Below are 18,314 nucleotides of genomic sequence, written 5' to 3'. Positions count from 1 at the left end.
TGCCAAACTGGCATTAAGATACCTGGGATGATCTTTTTTATTACAAGTGATGATGGAGCTGCAAAGTGTATCTCATGACCCAATTAGAGAAAAGACAGGCATTTTACGGAACAATCATACAGAGAAAGGGCCTGATGTTGTCTTGGAAGGAAAATCTTGTTCTTGCCTCTAAATGTTCTTATCAGAAGGTCTGGGGGCACACGCAGAATAAAGGCTTTACTACTGAACATTTCTATCTTGTATAAGCTTTTCCTTCTGCCTTTCACAAGTTAAGAGTGACTGTGTATGAACTGATGTAGCATTGTTGCACCTGTACTAGCAGGGAGGCTGTAAGACTAGATAAACAAGTAGCAGAGGGACAAGGTGTTCACTATGTCTCTTCTATCCCCAGGTACTGAATGTTCTTTGGTTACTCAGAGTGCAGTTCTCAGGCCTCTCTCTCCCCCCTCCCTCTCTCTCCTGAAGAGAAGAGTCTAGCTAAAGGGAGTCTAGCTACAGGATCCACACCCATCCTTCCCTACAAAGATGTATTACCCTTAAAGTTAACTTTTGAAAAGGAACCCCGTGCAAAGCTTCCTATCTGGACTTTCCTATTCAACGTGCATTTTGGTGCCTTACCTCTGCTAACAAATGGGAGGGGCACTGATGGTACTGCTTTGGGGAAAGAAAGCTAAAACAAGGACCAAGGCCCTATTTGGTATGCTAGAAGCCGCTAAGGGACCAATGCTTTTGCTGACTGTAGTGTCTCAAAAAGCAGGCTTCTTCTTCATTGTTTTTTACCTGTTCACCCTTCAGTCCAGCCTCACCAGATGCTCCAGGGTCTCCTTTAGCACCCTAATAACAAAGATAATTAAATCTCACCATGTTCAGAGATGAAACACACAATGCCAGTTTAAGCATCTATTATAGCTTACTGGCTTCACAAGGCAGGAAAAAATATTCAGAGAAACAAATTTCAGATTGCACAGAAGGGCTTCCCCCTGTCTCCCAGAGCAGATTTCTCCTTCCATCTCAACTTGACAACCTGGGAACTCCTGCACAACTGTCCTTGAAACCCTGGGTAGTGCAGAAGGTTCTGGGGAATGTTCTAAAGCAGGGGCCATGCAGGCTTTTTGCAATTGCTCTGTATCAGTTGAGAATGCATGTTGGAACACATCCAACACTCCCTTGCAACTTCGCGTTGCACGGCAAGAGCAGCGGTGATGGGCAGGGTGGTTTGTCTGACCTTCTCACTGCAGAACTGCTGAGGAATCCAGGGGGCCCTCTGGAACTTGCAATGGGAGCACTTCCCCTGGCTCAAACTGGACTGGCTCAGAAGTAAGCTGAGCTGAAATGAGCAACTTTCCTTACATTCTCATACCTTCCCCCTCACCCACATGTACCAGTCACCTAAGCCCCTCCCTCTTTCCTTCCACTCCACTTAACAGGATGGCACACTGGTGGTAGTGCAAGCCCCAACAAGCCACTGCAAACAGGAGGAAGTGTGTGTGTGTGGGTGTGTGTGTTTTCTTCTCAGTTCCATCCCTAGTGCCTGACATGCGCCATGCAGTACATCGGGCTTTCTCACTTCATGGTAGTCCATTGAAAAACTACCCAGGAACTGCTTGTGGCCTGGAAATTCATGTGGAATATTCTAAACTCAAAATTAAGAAGGGGGAAAGGTACTTGGCATATTCCATGGTAAAATACACACAAATAAGGAAACTCATGAGGGTTTTGCATCCAAACATGTACAATATCTGTGGAAAATGTTTATCTCCATGTGGATTTTTGCATGTTTGTTCCAGGGCTTAGTTATAAATGGGAGTACTCGTAAGATGGGGACTTGGTTGGATTTTGGAAGGCAGGACTGTTTCCTCCATAGTTTTGCCCTTTCTCCTTGGCACAGACAAAACAGCTTTCCACTTGATGACAGGGATTTATGTCCTGACTCTTCAATCAGTTAAAACAAAAAAGATTCTGAAGTCATAATATGTACAGCTGACCTTGAGACCTTCCACACCTGGTGGTCCAGGGAGACCTCTGGGTCCAGGCTCGCCCTGAAAGACAGAACAGACATCAGGTACATTCATCATGAACCTTTATAAATGCAAGACCAACTAGAATTTCTTTTTCTAAATTTAGCCAAGTTTAAGAAATTTGTATTGCAGTTAAAATGAATGTATTCAGAAATTCCCTTGATAAAAGACAAACACATTTTTATTGACACGTTTAGTGGCGTTAGAGTGGAACAAAAAGGACATGTTTGCTCCTAACCAGAGATGGCTTCAAGTGGCACTTAGCTAGTGGGGCTGTAACATGTGGAAGACCAGCCCTAGGATAGTGAGTGAAAGAGACAGAGAATGATAGGTGCAGAAGAGAGTGACCAAAATGATTACTGGGCTGGGGCACCTCCTTTACGAGGAAAGGCTACAGTGTTTGGGGCTCTTAAGTTTAGAAAAATAGGCACCTGAGGGAGGACTGGTTGAAACATACAAAATTATGCAGGGGATGGACAGAGTGGATAGAAAGACGCTCTTTTCCCTCTCACACAACATCAGAACCAGGGGACAGCCACTCAAATTGAGTGTTGGGAGAGTTGGAACTGAAAATATCTCTTTACTTAGCGTGCAATTAGTCTGTGGAACTCCTTGCCACAGGATGTGGCGACAGCATCTGGACAAATTTCTGGAGGAAAAGTCCACCACATGTTACAAGTCGTAATGGGTATGCGTGACCTCCTGATCTTAGAAGCAGGCTATCTCAGAATGCCAGATGCAAGGGAGGCCACCAGGATGAAGGTCTCTTGTCTTGTGAGCTCACTGAGGCATCTGGTGGGCCACTATGAGATACAGGAAGGTGGACTAGATGGGCCTTTGGCCTGATCCAGCAGGACTCTTATGTTCTTATTGCGCAAGTGTGTAAGTGTATGTGTGGGGGTGGGGTGGCTGCAAGACTGTTCCCAAGGGAAAAGCTCTCTTGGAGCTAATATGGTTTGTCCTTTTCTTGTAATCAGTGCAAGGGCATTAGGCAGTATCTAGATACTCCACTGAGCAGTATCTAGAATTCAGTCACTGATCTTCTCAGCTGAGATGATGAACTCTCTCTCTCTCTCCTTCTGTGTTTCTTCCTTACCTTCTTTCCAGTTGGACCTTCACTGCCAAGTGGGCCCGGGCTTCCTCTTTCCCCCTTGAATCCTGGCATGCCGGGAAGCCCAGGTGGGCCAGGGGGGCAGTCGCTGCATACATCCTAAGAGGGAATAAAGAAAAGCGCTGATGTGACAGCCTCTTTGGACCCAAGCCAGCACTTGCCCTATGCAGACTGGCTCCGGTATGTTTTAATATAAATTGAAGAGCACTCTGTTTCTTTTGTGGGGGCACATTTGGACTGCAAATGCATTTTGGTTTTCTAAGAACTTGCCACTGCTTCCCAAACAGCCTTGGAACTGTAGTTTTGCTGTAGGTGCTGAGAATTCCCTATTAGAGATTTCAAACACACACACACCCAAGCTACAGTTTCCAGGATTTCCCTTTATGACGAATGGAAATGACTATCAGATACAGTCAAAACTATGTTGAATATTTAAATATGTTTTGATAACAGATCCAAAAAGGCCTGGGTCTTATACTGTGATCCAGCTGCTTAGAATTCTTTGTGGGTTAGACTGCACATAGAACTTTAGTTACTAAGGGCCCAATCCTATTCAATTTTCCAGTGCTGGTGCAGTTGTGCCAGTGGGGAGTGTGCTGCATCCTGTGGTGGAGGGGCAGTCACTGGGATCTTTTCAAGGTATGGGAACATATGTTCCCTTACCATGGGGCTGCATTGTGGCTACACTGAAGCTGGAATGTTGGCTAGGACTGGGCCCTAAGATAGCTAAATACATCCATGGTTGTGCAAGGATCTGAACCAAATCCTCCCACATCTTGTACTGTGTCTACATCCACTGCTGTGGAAGCCCAGCCCTATCTCCCACCACACTATAGCATGCAGCTGCACCAAAGAGGCACTCACTCCCCCAAACCACAGTGGCTTACCTGCACCAGAGCAGATACTGGTCACCGTAAATCTGAGGTTAGGACTGAGTTGTAACATGGACACACTTTGCTTACTCCTTTACCAGACTATAGCTGAAAGGAGCCTCTGGAGTTCACGCAGGTGCAGTGGACTGTTAGACTGTCTCACTGTCTGCCCGGAGCCTGATGGCTCAGTGTTACCTCCATGTTCAGGGGCAGTATGCCTCTGCAGAACAGGTGCTGGGGACAAACAATGGGGGAGGACTGCTGCATTCATTCACTGAAAGTGGACTTCCTGGAAACACCTGGCTGGTCACTCTAGGCTGCTAGATGTGACGGGCCTTTGCACTGCTCCAGCAAGGCACTTCTTCAGCTCCTGTGAGCACCATTTGCTTGCATAGACTATTTTGCCTGCGGGGATTGTGGTGCTCCACAGCCTCACTTAGAGCTCCTTTAGACATTCCAAAGAAGAGGCGAGAAAGGAAGCAGGAATGCTTTGCATATCTTCCTCTATGAAGGGAGAAGAAACACATCTTCTCCTGATAGAGACCTGGAAGCTTAGGGAGAGGAAACACAACTGATTCACACTTCCTTTCAAGTGATGATTCTGGTCTTTTCCTCCATAGTTGTAATTGCCCACAAGGGAAGCATTCTTAGGAGCCAATTGAGCACTAAGTGCCGGACCTTACCTTAACTAAGAGGCTGATATCTCCAGGAGAAAGGAGAGGAGAGGCACCCTGAGGAGAGAAAAAAGAAAGTCCTGTAGGTTCATGCTGTTTTTGAAGAATGGCTTCAGAGAATGTGGGATCCAACAATTCCCCAGATCATATTAGCCCCACACTGGCCACAGTTCAATAGATTAAACTCATCTTTTGATGGTCAACGACACTGAATCACCTCTCACTCACTGCTCCCGCTCAAACATATGTAAGAAAAAAGTCTAAGAACATAAGAACAGCCCCACTGGATCAGGCCATAGGCCCCTCTAGTCCAGCTTCCTGTATCTCACAGCAGCCCACAAAATGCCCCAGGGAGCACACCAGTCTATGACAAAGCACTTGCATATTATATTTTTTATCTAACTAATCTCATCTATCTCTATCCCACCTTTCAACATGGATGTCCTCAAAGTGGCTCTCCATCTAGTGCAATTGATTTCTACATTGATCTCTTGGTTTACTGGCCTGCAGGAAGGAAGAAGGCTTTGCACAGAAAGGGAACAAGAGGAAGTGAGTGACATACCGGCTTTCCTGGAGGTCCTCTTTCGCCTGGATTTCCTGGCAACCCCTACAGATAAGGAAAAGAAGGGAAGAAGCAGGAGGCATTCCTGTTGTGCTATTCCACACAGAAGGACGCGAGAGAGGGCTCTTCCCTGTTGCCATTTTGCACCTTAGGGACGTTCTCTCATTGGTTGCAAATGCAGCAACATAAGCAAATGGCATTAGATACTTAGGGAGTTATTCACCAATATGGCACGTCAGACAAGAGTCACTCTGAGACTCTCTGAAGCCCAAAGGTTAATAGATGCAAACTGCAGGACACACTACAGGAACCCTGAAGAGGACTGGTTTCTAGTTAGGGTTTTGGTCCAGGAGTCATGTAGAGCCAAATATTCTCAATTCTTCTGGCCAGAGCATTCTGGTCTCAGGGTTGGGGTGGCACACAAAATTTGGCAAGGACAAAAGCAAAGGCCATTTCAAAGGGAGATTCTAAGAAAGTGTTGATGGCAGCAACCAGTGGTTGGTGCCAGGAAGCTGTCCTTCTGCTCCTGGAAAATGGTTCCCTGCTTCTTTGGTGTCACATGGAGCTCTTCTTGGCAGCTGGCTCCTACTGGCCACTGAGAGATATCCCCAGAATGCTCCATGAATAATGCTACATAACGACACAGTGTCATGCCAGGGAGTTTCTGGGGAAGGAGTGGTGTTTGACATTGATCTATGAACTGCCTCAACAGTCCCAGGTCACCTCCCCAGAAATTGTTGCCTCATTATTGCCACCAGAGAAAGGAAGCAGAGAAGGGGATTTTGAATTAACATCAAGTCAAAGTGATGTCCTTTATTAATTCAATGACTTTGGTCCAGAATGGATTGGGGTGAATTGGGAGGAGTGGATTGGGTGGAGATGCAACTGGACAGGGAGGAGGAACGGGGGTGGGGAGGCTGCAGGAGGGGGTAGATCCTGTGGCAATGGCACGTCCTGGATCCTATCCCCCCCCTTTTGAGCCTCCCTGCCACTTCCTTCTCCTCTGACTTCTGCTAGCTATAGAGCTGACAAAGGTCTGAGCAGACCCACTGAGGAGCAGGTAAGGGGAAATAATACCCCACTGTAACCCCCTGGATACAGCATGCTTGTTTTTGGTGCAGCTGCATCAGGTGGGGTAGGAGAAGGAGGACGGGGCTCTTAGAGAATTTTTGCTTGGCATTCTTGTTTACTGCAAAAGTATCTCAAGATTGCTTAGAATTGCACCTTGCAAAATCTTTTGGTCTGCCCAAAATGTTGCTCTATATTTTTCTACTGCTGGACAATGACTGTAGACATCTCCCTTTGAAATATGGCTCAGCCCAGTTGAATGGAGGGGAACAAGATAAATTTCCTTGATTTATTTCCTTTTATGTGCTTGCCTGCTCCTACTGTTCCAGTTTCCTTATCAGCAGGAAAAACAAAGATAATAACTGTCTCCAACCCCCCCCCCCCCAGGGAATAGCTAGGAGCTTGATAAATTTATGGGTTTACTGATTGAGAATGCTGGGGAAATGAGGTGTAAATAAGACACTTCTTGAAATTATTCCTTGGGGAAAACAGCAAGAGCGCACTGGTCCCAGGGGAAAGAACAGGCTGATGGAGTAATTTGAGAATACAATTGGCCACAGTGCCTATTGTGTTTATGGCAGAAGGTAGGAGAAGGCTGTTGCCCTTAATGGCTAGGCACACATTATGTGCAAACACACAGCATGTGCAGACTCCAGTGCCATTTTAAAAATAAAATCAGTTTTGGAAGGACCAACTTTTGAGTGAAGACGTAGAGGTGTTTAACCCTTTTCCTATCTGCAACTTCTCTACTCCAAACTCTCCTCCTCAAAACACAACAACTATGTTTTTCAACCCTGCAGATGGAAGAATATGTTAGCTAGAAGAGCTGAAGTTGAGAAGCTGCAGGAGGGGACTGGATTAACTCCCACCCCCACTTCTTCCCCACTTACTATTCCCTACAAACTACTATTCCTTAAAAAGAAATGTAGGGTCTCTTAATATCCATAACATGCTGCTAGCCTGTTATATAATGACAGATAAATTGTTGAAGAAAAATAAAACCAATGTTCTTTCTAAGGTAATGGAGGACTTGTTTGTCATGGAGTTCCTGAGCATATGTGTTGGAATATAACTCCAAAAATGGCATTTGCTAATATGGCAGTTTTAGGGTTAAATTGCTGCTTTCTGGAATGGTTTTCAGAAAACAAAGCACAGGTAATGAGTCAAAATGTTCATCATGTGTGCTGCTACACGTGAGTAATTGCAAGCCTGTAACTATACAATCCCACAGTTATGGTCTAATCCTATCAAAGGTCTACAGCAGGGGGAGCTTGCAATCTGCTGCCATAGACCCCATTGCAGTGGAGTCAAAACCGTGCTGCCATAGTGCGTTTCAGACCTGCTGGCACAAATGGCCAGTGGCTGCACACATGCACCACAACCACCCAGACACAGGGTAAAATGGTGGAGGGGACAGTTCATGGGAGGATTGGAGAAGTCTGGGCCAGGTGTGTGCCAAGGGTGGGACAGGGGCAAACCTCAGTGGCAGTAGCAGCACAAAGATTCTATGCCTTCTTGGACCTATGCAGACTTTTACCAGCAAAAGAGCTGGAGTGGATTTGAGTAGCCCATTTGGGGTCCAGGAGTGGCAGAGTAAGCAGGTACCTAACATTCAAACACATGCAGATATTTCACTTCTACATGCTAGCAGAAGAAGGAACCGAAGTTATTATTGGGTGAAAGATGTTGCCCCTGGAATAATCCCCAACTCTCAGTACATTCCATCACTTGCCAAACACTTTACTTACATCCTGACCAGATTGTCCAGGCGGGCCTTGGATACCTGGCAATCCTCGAGTGCCCTGATAAATACAAGCAAATTAATAATACTGGAACAGGATTGTCCACATCAGTTCATGAGAGATCACAGATATAATGTAAGTAATAGTTATAAAATAACTGACCCACAATGAACTTGTCTGAGGCAACAGAGCAAAGCAAATGGGCTGCATTAGTAGTGGCACTGAGTCCAGATCACAATATATTATAATTCCACTATATATTGCACTAGTCAGACCTCACTTGGACTGCTGCTTCCTGTTTTTGGCACCATGTTTTAAGAAGAACATTGATAAACTGGAATAGCAACCAAGAGAAGGGCAACCAAGATGGTGTGTGGTCTGGAAACCGTCCTAATAATAATAATAATAATAACTTTATTTCTACCCCGCCTTTCTCCCCGAAGGGACTCAAGGCGGCTTACAACATATTAAAAACAATTTAAAAACAAATAAAAACATATTAATCCTATCATATTTAGCCTATGAGGATTGGCTAAAGGAGCGCAGTATGTTTAGCCTGGAGAAGACTTTGGGGAGTTATGATAGGGGTCTTCAGTATCTGAAGGACTATTACACGGAAGAAGATGAGAGCTTGCTTTCGGTGGTTCCTGAGGAGAAGACTTGAACCAATGGGTTGAAACTACCAGGAAGTTGATTTAGGCTGGACATGAGGAAGTGTTTCTTATCAGATCCATAGCTACCACATGGGCCCTCACATCACTCCCTTGATTGGCTGTACATGGAGCTTGAACAGAATGAGTTAGCAGTGAATTGGTGAATTAGGAAAGAAAGAATATTTATGCACAAAATGGAACCAAGAAGCCAACTTCATTCCACTTCCTCTGTAAAGGAAGTTCCTGTGAGCCTTTGAAAAACACATTGTTTTCCACCAGCATTGTTGCTGTTATCGTAATTGTTCAAGCGAAAAGGAAACAGTCAGCAAGCAAGCCATCTCCTTTCCTTCCCACCCCCACTCAGAAAGCTGTGCATAGTTAGAAAGACATACTGTACCGGTGGCCCTTTTTCTCCAGGAGGTCCCACAGGCCCCTTTAAAAACAAAAAACAAACGAAAAAACACATAAATATATTTTACCATATGGACAAAGAGTGACAAAGCTTTACTGCAGATATATTTTTAAGGATTTTGTTACACTCCTGCAGAAAATTAGTTGCAGCACTGATTGTACCAGATCTCTCTTTAATACATGCACTCCATTCATCTGAACATGGTCATAACTCTGCAGATCTTCCCACACCATTTGCCCACACTGGGCATTTTTGAATTCTGTCCAGTTCTTTCTTAAAGCCATTCTGGTGCCTGCTAACAGATTACAGACCAAAATCCTCTTTCTCCTTCTGGCATACTTAACTATGCATGCAATTCTATGGATGTTTACTCAACAGAAAGCCCAGCTGAGTTCAATTGGACTTACTCCCAAGTAAGTGTGTATAGAATTGCAGCCTAGTACTACAAGTGAGTACTATCTGAGTCATCAAGAAGGACATTTCTGAAACCAATATTGCTCACAACCTCCATTCAAAAAGTCTACTTTATTTAAGACTCCCTCCATGAAAACCCTCAGGTTCTTATTTGTGACATCTCTAGCATTTCCCAGAACAAATGTCATTGGTTCTCTCTTTTCCTGCTGGGTGTATAATTCCAGCAATGCAGCCTTTAAAAATACCTTGTAAAACATGGTTCATTATTGTCACGTGAGCAGATATTGTTGAGCCTACTTGACATGCGTCATTCTATCTACAGTGACCTCTAGTTGGAATTCAAATACCTACTTCTTTCCCTACAAATCATTGCTGGACTGCATCTACCTAAAGGCTACTGAAACACATGTACCAGCATCAGGACAATGCCAGGTCTTCAAATAATCCACTCTCTGCAAGTCTGTGGTCCAAATGGAGTACAGTCATTGAAGGTGGCTCAGATCACAACCCCATACAAGCCCTATCATTCAAGGAGGTGTGGATGGGTGTTTATGTTGCATAGCAGATTGGAGGACAGAGTATTTGGCACTTACAATTGGTCCAGAGAGTCCAACACCCGGTAGTCCCCTGTCTCCTGGCTGGCCAGGTACACCAGGAGGTCCCCTATCTCCCTAAGAAAGAGAGAGAAAAAGAAAAAAAAATTTTCTTCAGTAGTCCAAGATGGCAAACCCCAGGCTAAATTCATCCTGAATGCTGTCACTGTTCCACTTGTTCTTCACTCTCTCTCTCTCTCTCTCTCTCTGGACTATAAATTGTGAGGTGAGGTGAAAAAAGGTGCTTGGGGGACGATGACCCCGTGGTGCATATTAACATTCCCAATTATAGATGCTATTAGATTAAGGGAGGAGGGGGTTGGTGGAAAAATAAAATGAAAACTTCCAAGAACTCAGATCCAGAGCTGGCTACAGGCATCTAACTGTTAAAAACAGCAAGCAACACATTAGAAAAAGTACAATGTCCCCATTTCCCAGCTGTTTGGATCAGATGTAAAATTTCTGACTTGTCAAATCTGACAATTTAAAGTATACTGAACTATCAGTACAATCAAGAACTGATCTGAAACAACAATAAAGAATGGAAACATTTTCTTTGAGTAAGGACCATTATTATAACAGATTAGAAAATAAGAAAACCAATCAGACTACATTGGGAAAATTGGGAGGAGAGGCCATCCTGATGCCAAAGGATGGTCTACCACAGAATGGCAAGCCGAGTGCTTACTTTGGGTCCGTAGGGTCCGGGGGAACCAGGTGGTCCTTTTTCACCCTAGAAGGAGACAAAGCCACCAAAAACATACAATCAAGAAACATGATAAACTCCAAGCAACCAATCCTTGGGCTTCTGAAAAGTTCCAGGGCACCATCTGACAGTATCTGAGGCAGCAACTGTGCTAAAGTTCTAAGCAAGTCTGGTCTGGTCCATGCCAGTGCCTGGAGGGGAGACTACCTGCAGACCTTATGTATGCTACCTTGAGTCCCATGGAAAAAGGAAAGGGCATCACTATAAGAAATAAAAAGATAAAAAAATATCCTTCCTGCGGTGGTATGAAAGTCATGTCACTTTTGGGAACCCCAGAGCCACCAGCACAATGATGGAGACTCCACATGCCAACCAACAGCCCACCCAGGCCACAGAAGAACAGGTAAGGTGGCTGTGGGGGTGGGATTTGGGCAGTTCAGGGGAGGATCAGGACAGTTCAGGGAAAGAACAGGGGGTGGTTTGAGAGTGAAGGGGAAGATCTCAGCAAATGAGCTCGCATGGGTGCGAGGAGGTCCACTGACAGCCAGGCAACCTATGGAGAGGTAAGTATAAAATATTTTTACTTGATTCTCCCAGGCTGTCTGATTGTCCATCCCCCAACCCTAGCATGCAGTGCATGCACTGTTGACAATGCTGCATTCTAGACTGGCGGGCTACAAGATTGGGCTGCCCATTTGCCAGCATTCAGAACTCCTCCTGGGAAACAATTACAGCTCTGTCACAAGCAATTGTGAACTTAGGTATGAATGCACTTAATTAGAAGACAAACAATTAGATTTTTGTTTGTTTGCAGTCTGAAGCCAAGGGAGAGTTGTCAGTTAGCTCACTCTTTTTTTCTATTGCGCTCCATGATCTGGGATTCATTTGAAAAAACAAACAAACAAATGCAGTAGACAGCTGCTTACAATGTTCAGGGATAGTTTTAGGGGACTGAACTGCAAGGGTAAAAATTGTCTGCCTTTATTGTGAAGGAGGCTGAATGCTGGCAGTATTTCCAGGCCCCAAGGGGGCAAGGCTCCCATTAGCAACTTCCCCTCGCTACACAAACATCTTATGAAAAAATGTAGCCCATATGCTGCTTCTAAAACCAGCCCACCATATATCCTGACATCTGGGAACAGTATCTAGCCAGATCCAACATTTGGGAGTGGAACTTACCCTTTCTCCTTCTCGACCCTTGCCAGGCAAGCCAGGTTCTCCAACTGCTCCTGGCTCTCCTGCAGGCCCAGGTGGTCCTGGTTTTCCTTCCTTCCCAGGATCCCCCTGCAAAAGGCAGAAGAACAACTGAAGTTAAATGGGAGCATGGAGGGATATATGCAGTAGAAGTCATTGCTGCATTTCAAACACAGTGAAACAACACTGGCATGTTGCTCGTATTATTTGAAACTTGAATTCTTCGACATTCCATCAAATGTTTCAGGAGGCTTCTGCACAGGTCATTCCTCAAGGGCAGTGATTTTCAAGTGCAGCACATTGGTGTGCTACGAAAAGTCTGCTGGTGCTCATTGGTGTGCTACGAAAGGTCTGCAGGTGTGCCAGGGGAGTTTGGAGCACAGCGATTGCTCCAAAATTGCCGAAAAACTCTTCCAGGTTCTGTGGATCTTTTTGTAGGGCAACTGTCTGTAGTAATGAATTGTCTTGCCTGCCGGCAGACAAACGAGTTGTTACTACAGAGAGCTGCCCTAGAAACAGAGCCAGATGAGTCTCCTGGAAGCAGGAAGTTACATCACAAGAGTTGAAGCCCACAGAGAAGACCATAGAGGTGAGTGTACCATGAGAAGAAAACTTGCTGTTTTAGACTGAAAATGGGACTCACATTGACTGCTCTCCCATGGAGGGAAAAAATAGGTAGAACATGTGCCTTATCAAGAAGAAAGGCAAACTAGAACTCTGTTCCCTGATGTTCTAGTTTCCTATGTCCAATACTGTTTTCGTATGGAGGACCATTCAATTATGTGAGCCCTCGCCTTCAATCTGAAGCAGTACTGCCCAAGTACAGGTTCACTTCCTCATTTGCTATTGTGTTCCAGGAACATTTCCAGCAAATTTCATGTTAAACATGAAAGGCAGATTCATACCTTGTCCCCCTTTTGTCCATCGCTTCCTGGTGGGCCAGTGTTTCCAGGTACGCCCTGTAGAGAAAACAACATGAAAACTTTTCTTGTGGAACTAGGTGCATGAAGAAGTTAACGTGAAACTGCATGGGATGGGACATTGGCTAGATCATTTGATGGCAGGGCCAATCAAGGAGGGAGGGGTGTTGGCACTGCTGCACTGCTGCACAGAGATTTAGTTAGGATTGGACTGTAACATTTTTCAGAAAATCTTTCCATATCCAGAACCTGATCTAACACAGTCTCAAACCGATCTTGGCTAATGAGAACAGTTTTCAGAGCTGATGACAGTGCCAGTAGAAAGAGTATGGCAACTGTGTTTAACTAGTTAGGCATGATCAGCACCTTAAAGGAGAGATCTTAAAGCATCTTGCAAGACCCTCTTCAGATCTATTGACTCTGCACCACCAGCTGACAGTAAAAAGGATTGTACATTCAGTGGACTGCATAGTGCCACCATGTGCACAGTTCCCCTGGTCTCAGACACACTGCAATTTATATTTCTCTTTTATACATACCACATTTCCAGGCAAGCCTCGTGGGCCTGGGGGGCCTGCAGGTCCGGGAGCACCCTGTGTCAAGAAAACATGGCCATGTGTGACACAACTTCTGTATTAAAGGAGAAGTCAGAGAAATCCATCCTCAGAGACAATATAAACACGAGGAAATTCGCCTTGAGGAAATCCAGTATCTACCACTGATAACACCATCTCCAGTCAAGAATTAATTGTTTCACTTGGAGCAAACATATCAGCAAAGCAAGCCTGGCATGAGTTTTTCTAAGTTTTGATTTTGGTACTGAAAGAGAAAATGTTGACTCAGATGTAGGTCACGCCAAAAGGAGCAGTATTTTCTTGGGTGAGTAGGAGGAGCAGCAGTTCATTTGGAAGGTTATAACTAGAGGAAAGAGAGTCTCCTGGCTTCCTGCTATGCCCTCCCTCTGCCCACATATCTATAAATCCACCCCAAAGATTCACACATTATGAGATGTAATCACTGATGGGACACCACGTACCATTCTATACGAGTCGTAGCACAGCAGCACATAGCGCAGTGGAAAGGCCTGAACTTGGGACCCTGAGGAATCCCTGCTAATCAGTGTGCACAGTATGTGACGACACAACCTGCCCTTGTATCCTATCATCATATGTACGGCACATTGGTAGTGAGCCTTGTCCACAGTCCTGTCGGCCAAACGTGAATGCGTGCACTGTATGCTGCATTGAGATCCCCAATGTACATGTGAGAGCCTTTGGAACTGCCTCTCTGCCCACCCAGCCTCTCTGGCTGCCTTTGGCTGATACGCTCTGAAGTCACAGCAGGTCTGGTAAGCAGAAGTGCTCCAGTCCTTCTGGCTGCCATTCTGTTTGCTGCCTTGATGTCAGAAAGGCAAGAGGCAGGCTAGGACCAAGCACCAGAACCCCACAGATTCCAAAGCGAAGTTCTAAGCTTATGTTTGCTAAATTAAACAGACAAGACTTTCTAATGACGCCTTATCAGTGCAAATCAGTCAAGCCATTTCAGCTTTTAATAGAAAACTATTTCTGCACACAGGCAGATAGACTTTGCTTATTGCTGCCGCAGCTTATGAACCAAAGCAATTTGCTACACCACAGCTCTGGGGAAAAGTTGATTTAATGGGATTTCACCATATCACTATGGCCATGCTAATTGGTCCACAGCTCAATTCTTTATTAAGTCCCATCCATTGAGAAATTCTCCTTGCTTATTAAGTCCTATCCATTGAGAAAGTCTCTTTGAAATGAAAAGGAACTGCACTGCTCTTGCACAGCTCCCATTGATATGAAAGTAGTTGTTGTAGGAGAACTTATTACTGGATTGAGCTCATTTTTTTCTGTGAAGGCATGCTTGCTCACTGAATGGCCAGACCATTTTATTTAATGTGCTTGCCACTGGATATTTTGAAGATCCCTCCTGGGGAACCATGCCTCCAGGTTTGTTGCTGACCAAAAAAAACCCCACACAGGATCAAGCACAGGATCGTGAACTGGTTCATGTGTAACCAAGGCACTTCTTTTTTACACACTCTGGAACAAAAACAGTTCTGAAATGAAGCAGTTACTCACAGCCTCTCCCGGAGCTCCAGGTCCTCCGATTGCTCCTTCCTGTCCCTTTGGACCCTGGGGGGGGGGGAGAGACAGAGATTCAGTCTGAAAGGAGATAGGACAAATGTAGCTCGCTCACAAAGCAGGTGCCAAGGCAGTTGTAGAGCTTCTTTCTTCAGAAAGGAACTTCAATGTCTGGGGAAAACACACACATACACCCTGACCCAATTTCCATTCATGGAAAGACAGTGAGGGCCCCCAGAGGCATCTGGTGAGCCACTGTGAGACACAGGAAGCTGGACTAGATGGACCAATCCATCAGCGCTCTTTTTGCTCTTCTTATACAATAAAGCTTGGTCTGCAAGCTGAGAGGTACATTATCTGGTCCACAGTGCAGAGGAGCTTCTGCTCCAAAAAACTTCTAGAAATCAAGACTTCTATACCAGAGGACTTTTTACTCTGCTATACTTTCTTTACTATGTGAACTGATGTTTTAGTCTGTGGATTTGTATTGGTCTTTCAAGTGGATTTTATTTTTGAGTGGACTGTTTTCAGTGTTCCTCTATTGTCATTTTTGCAATCAATCAAGATTTCCTTTCAGTGAAAGCAGAGATGCGCTGTAACATCAGTGCATTCAGTGTTTTCTTGCAAGCAGAAACCAATGAGGTGCTGTGGGGGATGCTCTGTGCAAGGATGGTAGCAGCACATAATATAGAGGCTGAGTCTCATTATTCGCGAGGGATCCGCTCCCAGAACTCACTAGGATGGCAAAAAATTGAACTAAAGCAAATCACATTAGAAAACAAAGTCACTTTGCTCCTATGATTTAAAAACAGCCTTGCTGACCTTTTGAAATGCACATAGTGGTAATTAGTCTCTCTCTAAGCTCTTAGGCTTCACTAGGAGGCAGCAATTCCTCCCCTTACCAGGAGCCCCAGCAAGGGGGAAAGAATGGAGATGATAATCACTACCATTTAGCCTTTGTTCATGTGCTCAGGGGGAAGGGAGGGGTCTGCCTTGTGTCTGGAGAGAGAATGATTGATGGATTGTCAGTGGCCTGCCCTCTCTTGCATTAATCAGGCTATTGTTAAAAGGACTGTTTTCCTTTAATTTAAAGCAGGGGTGCCCAAACCCCAGCCCTGGGGCCACTTGCGGCCCTCGAGGCCTCTCAATGCGGCCCTCAGGGAGTCCCCAGTCTCCAATGAGCCTCTGGCCCTCTGGAGATTTGCTGGAGCCCGCTCTGGCCCAACGCAACTGATCTCAGCATGAGGGCGACTGTTCGACCTCTCGTGTGAGCTGTGGGATGAGGGCTCCCTCCACTGCTTGCTGTTTCGCATCTGTGATGCAGTAGGAAAGGAAATTAGCAAAGGAAATTATGCAGTAGGAAAGGAAAGTAGCAAAGGAAAGGCCAGCCTTGCTTTGTGCAAGGCCTTTTACAGGCCTTGAGCTATCGTAAGACCTTCATTCATTCATATAAGTTCATCTATAATATATTCATTTATGTAAACCTATGTAAATTTATTCAAATTTTAAATGTAAATTAATTTTTCCCCCCGGCCCCCGACACAGTGTCAGAGAGCTGATGTGGCTCTCCTGCCAAAAACTTTGGACACCCCTGATTTAAAGGGTACTTCTCATCACGTTGAGACAGACAAATCTGTGGATAATTGGGTTATACCTGTAATCACTTGCATGGCTGTCTCTCTACAATAGTAAAAAGCAGTTTTTTAAACTGTGATTTTAAAGGGATGCAGTTTTCCCCTTTTCCTGGGATCAGCACCTTCTTTCTCATTTGCAGTGGTCATTCGTGTTGAGTCAAATCTGTGTATAAAAAATTTGTGTATAACAAGGTTGGACCTGTATATGATTTAGTTATGTGTCACCATGAGATGCAAAGGGAGAGGTGATGAAGGCTACACATTTAGAACTACCATGAAAGGTCCCATGTGTGGGAAGCATTTCTCCTTATCAACTTACTAACCATTACAGAGAAATCCACACAGGTTCCTTCACCAGCCTACATCACACTCTCCTCCTTCGCATTTTTTAACCAGCATAACCATCAGTCCTACTAACACAGTTCAGAACTCTAAGAGCATCCTGAATCCTCCAACCAATATCTAGTTCCACTTCACACCCAAGTCTTCCATGAAAAGACAGCAGGGAGAATTATGCTTTGCCAACCATGAATCAATGCCAGCCTGGTTAGTTTACCTGCTTCCCTTCAGGACCAGGTAGTCCCTGTTCACCTGGGATGCCACGTGCTCCCTGTTGAGAAGAGAGGAGATAATAAAAGCCATAAATGTTCCTGGTTATGTTGTGCGTTGTCTCCAGGGACAATGAATACTCTACCTTAACCCCAAGGAAGGGGTTGGGGTTAGAATTTAATAATGGCTATGTCACTTCTTCTACTTTGAAGACAGAGATGATTTTTTTTTAAACTGGAAAAGTGAGCCTGCTCCATACCAAACTCCCCCCCCCCATCTGCCCCAGGCTTCCCAGCACATACAGCAAGCAAAGGAAGATGGTGATAGTATGCTTACGGGTTCACCTCTTTCTCCATGTTCACCTTTTTCACCTTTTGGTCCTTGTTCTCCCTGGTAAGAATAAGAATAAATTAGGACAGCGGGCACATGCTCCTGCACAGCACATCAACATAGGTGACGGAGGAAGTCAATTCTTTTGTCTGCAAAATTCACCTCTTGCTTACACAAAAACAACACAGCCAGGTGGAGAGAGTCAGAAGTGCAGCAGGTATTTGGGCTTCTGAGGTTTTTGGATATTCCCAGCATGAAATTAACATGAAACTCGCAACAGTTTCAAGGTGACATAAGTGCAGATTTTAAGATTGCTTCGGAAGCAGCATATATGAGATACTTGATTATGTCTTTCAAATCTCTCCTTAGCCTCCACTTGCCCAGGCTAAACATATCAAGTTCCTTTAATTGTGCCACGTAGGACTTGTTGCTCCCCTCTGCACCTGGTACAACTATCAGTGCCCTTCTAAAAACATGGTTTCCAAAATTGGATACAGTACTCCAAGTGAGATCTAACTACTACAGAACAGAGTGGAACTATTACCTCTACTGATCTGGCACCCCCCTCAATTCCGCCCTCCCAGTTGTTATAGAACCATATATTAGCAATTGTTGAGAACAGTTGTTCAACCAGCTTTGAACCCACCTAACTCACTGCTTCCCAGGGGAGACATCATGTGAAACCTCTTTGACAACTGTTAATGTGTTTGTTAGAAGACAGCTACACCCCCCACCACCATTTTTGTGCTAC

At 44.9% G+C, this 18,314-nt stretch overlaps 1 protein-coding gene across 1 annotated transcript in view; it reads right to left on the bottom strand.

Annotated features, from left to right (window-relative positions):
- The window catches only part of COL22A1 (collagen type XXII alpha 1 chain), a 165,780-nt gene that overhangs the window by 23,376 nt on the left and 124,090 nt on the right, over positions 1-18,314 (bottom strand). The window contains exons 32-46 of the mRNA XM_066625564.1: positions 17,570-17,623; positions 17,241-17,294; positions 15,048-15,101; positions 13,479-13,532; positions 12,925-12,978; positions 12,005-12,109; positions 10,808-10,852; positions 10,120-10,197; positions 9,098-9,133; positions 8,054-8,107; positions 5,238-5,282; positions 4,685-4,732; positions 3,115-3,228; positions 1,986-2,039; positions 781-834 (exon numbers count right to left, since the gene is read on the bottom strand). Coding sequence (XP_066481661.1) covers positions 781-834; positions 1,986-2,039; positions 3,115-3,228; positions 4,685-4,732; positions 5,238-5,282; positions 8,054-8,107; positions 9,098-9,133; positions 10,120-10,197; positions 10,808-10,852; positions 12,005-12,109; positions 12,925-12,978; positions 13,479-13,532; positions 15,048-15,101; positions 17,241-17,294; positions 17,570-17,623 — 903 coding nt within the window. The remainder of the gene's footprint in view (positions 1-780; positions 835-1,985; positions 2,040-3,114; positions 3,229-4,684; positions 4,733-5,237; positions 5,283-8,053; positions 8,108-9,097; positions 9,134-10,119; positions 10,198-10,807; positions 10,853-12,004; positions 12,110-12,924; positions 12,979-13,478; positions 13,533-15,047; positions 15,102-17,240; positions 17,295-17,569; positions 17,624-18,314) is intronic.

Source organism: Tiliqua scincoides, chromosome 4, assembly GCF_035046505.1.
Source record: "Tiliqua scincoides isolate rTilSci1 chromosome 4, rTilSci1.hap2, whole genome shotgun sequence".
NCBI classification, from domain to species: domain Eukaryota; kingdom Metazoa; phylum Chordata; class Lepidosauria; order Squamata; family Scincidae; genus Tiliqua; species Tiliqua scincoides.
Note: the sequence above shows the minus strand (reverse complement) of the source record. Positions and strands in the feature narration are given on the sequence as shown.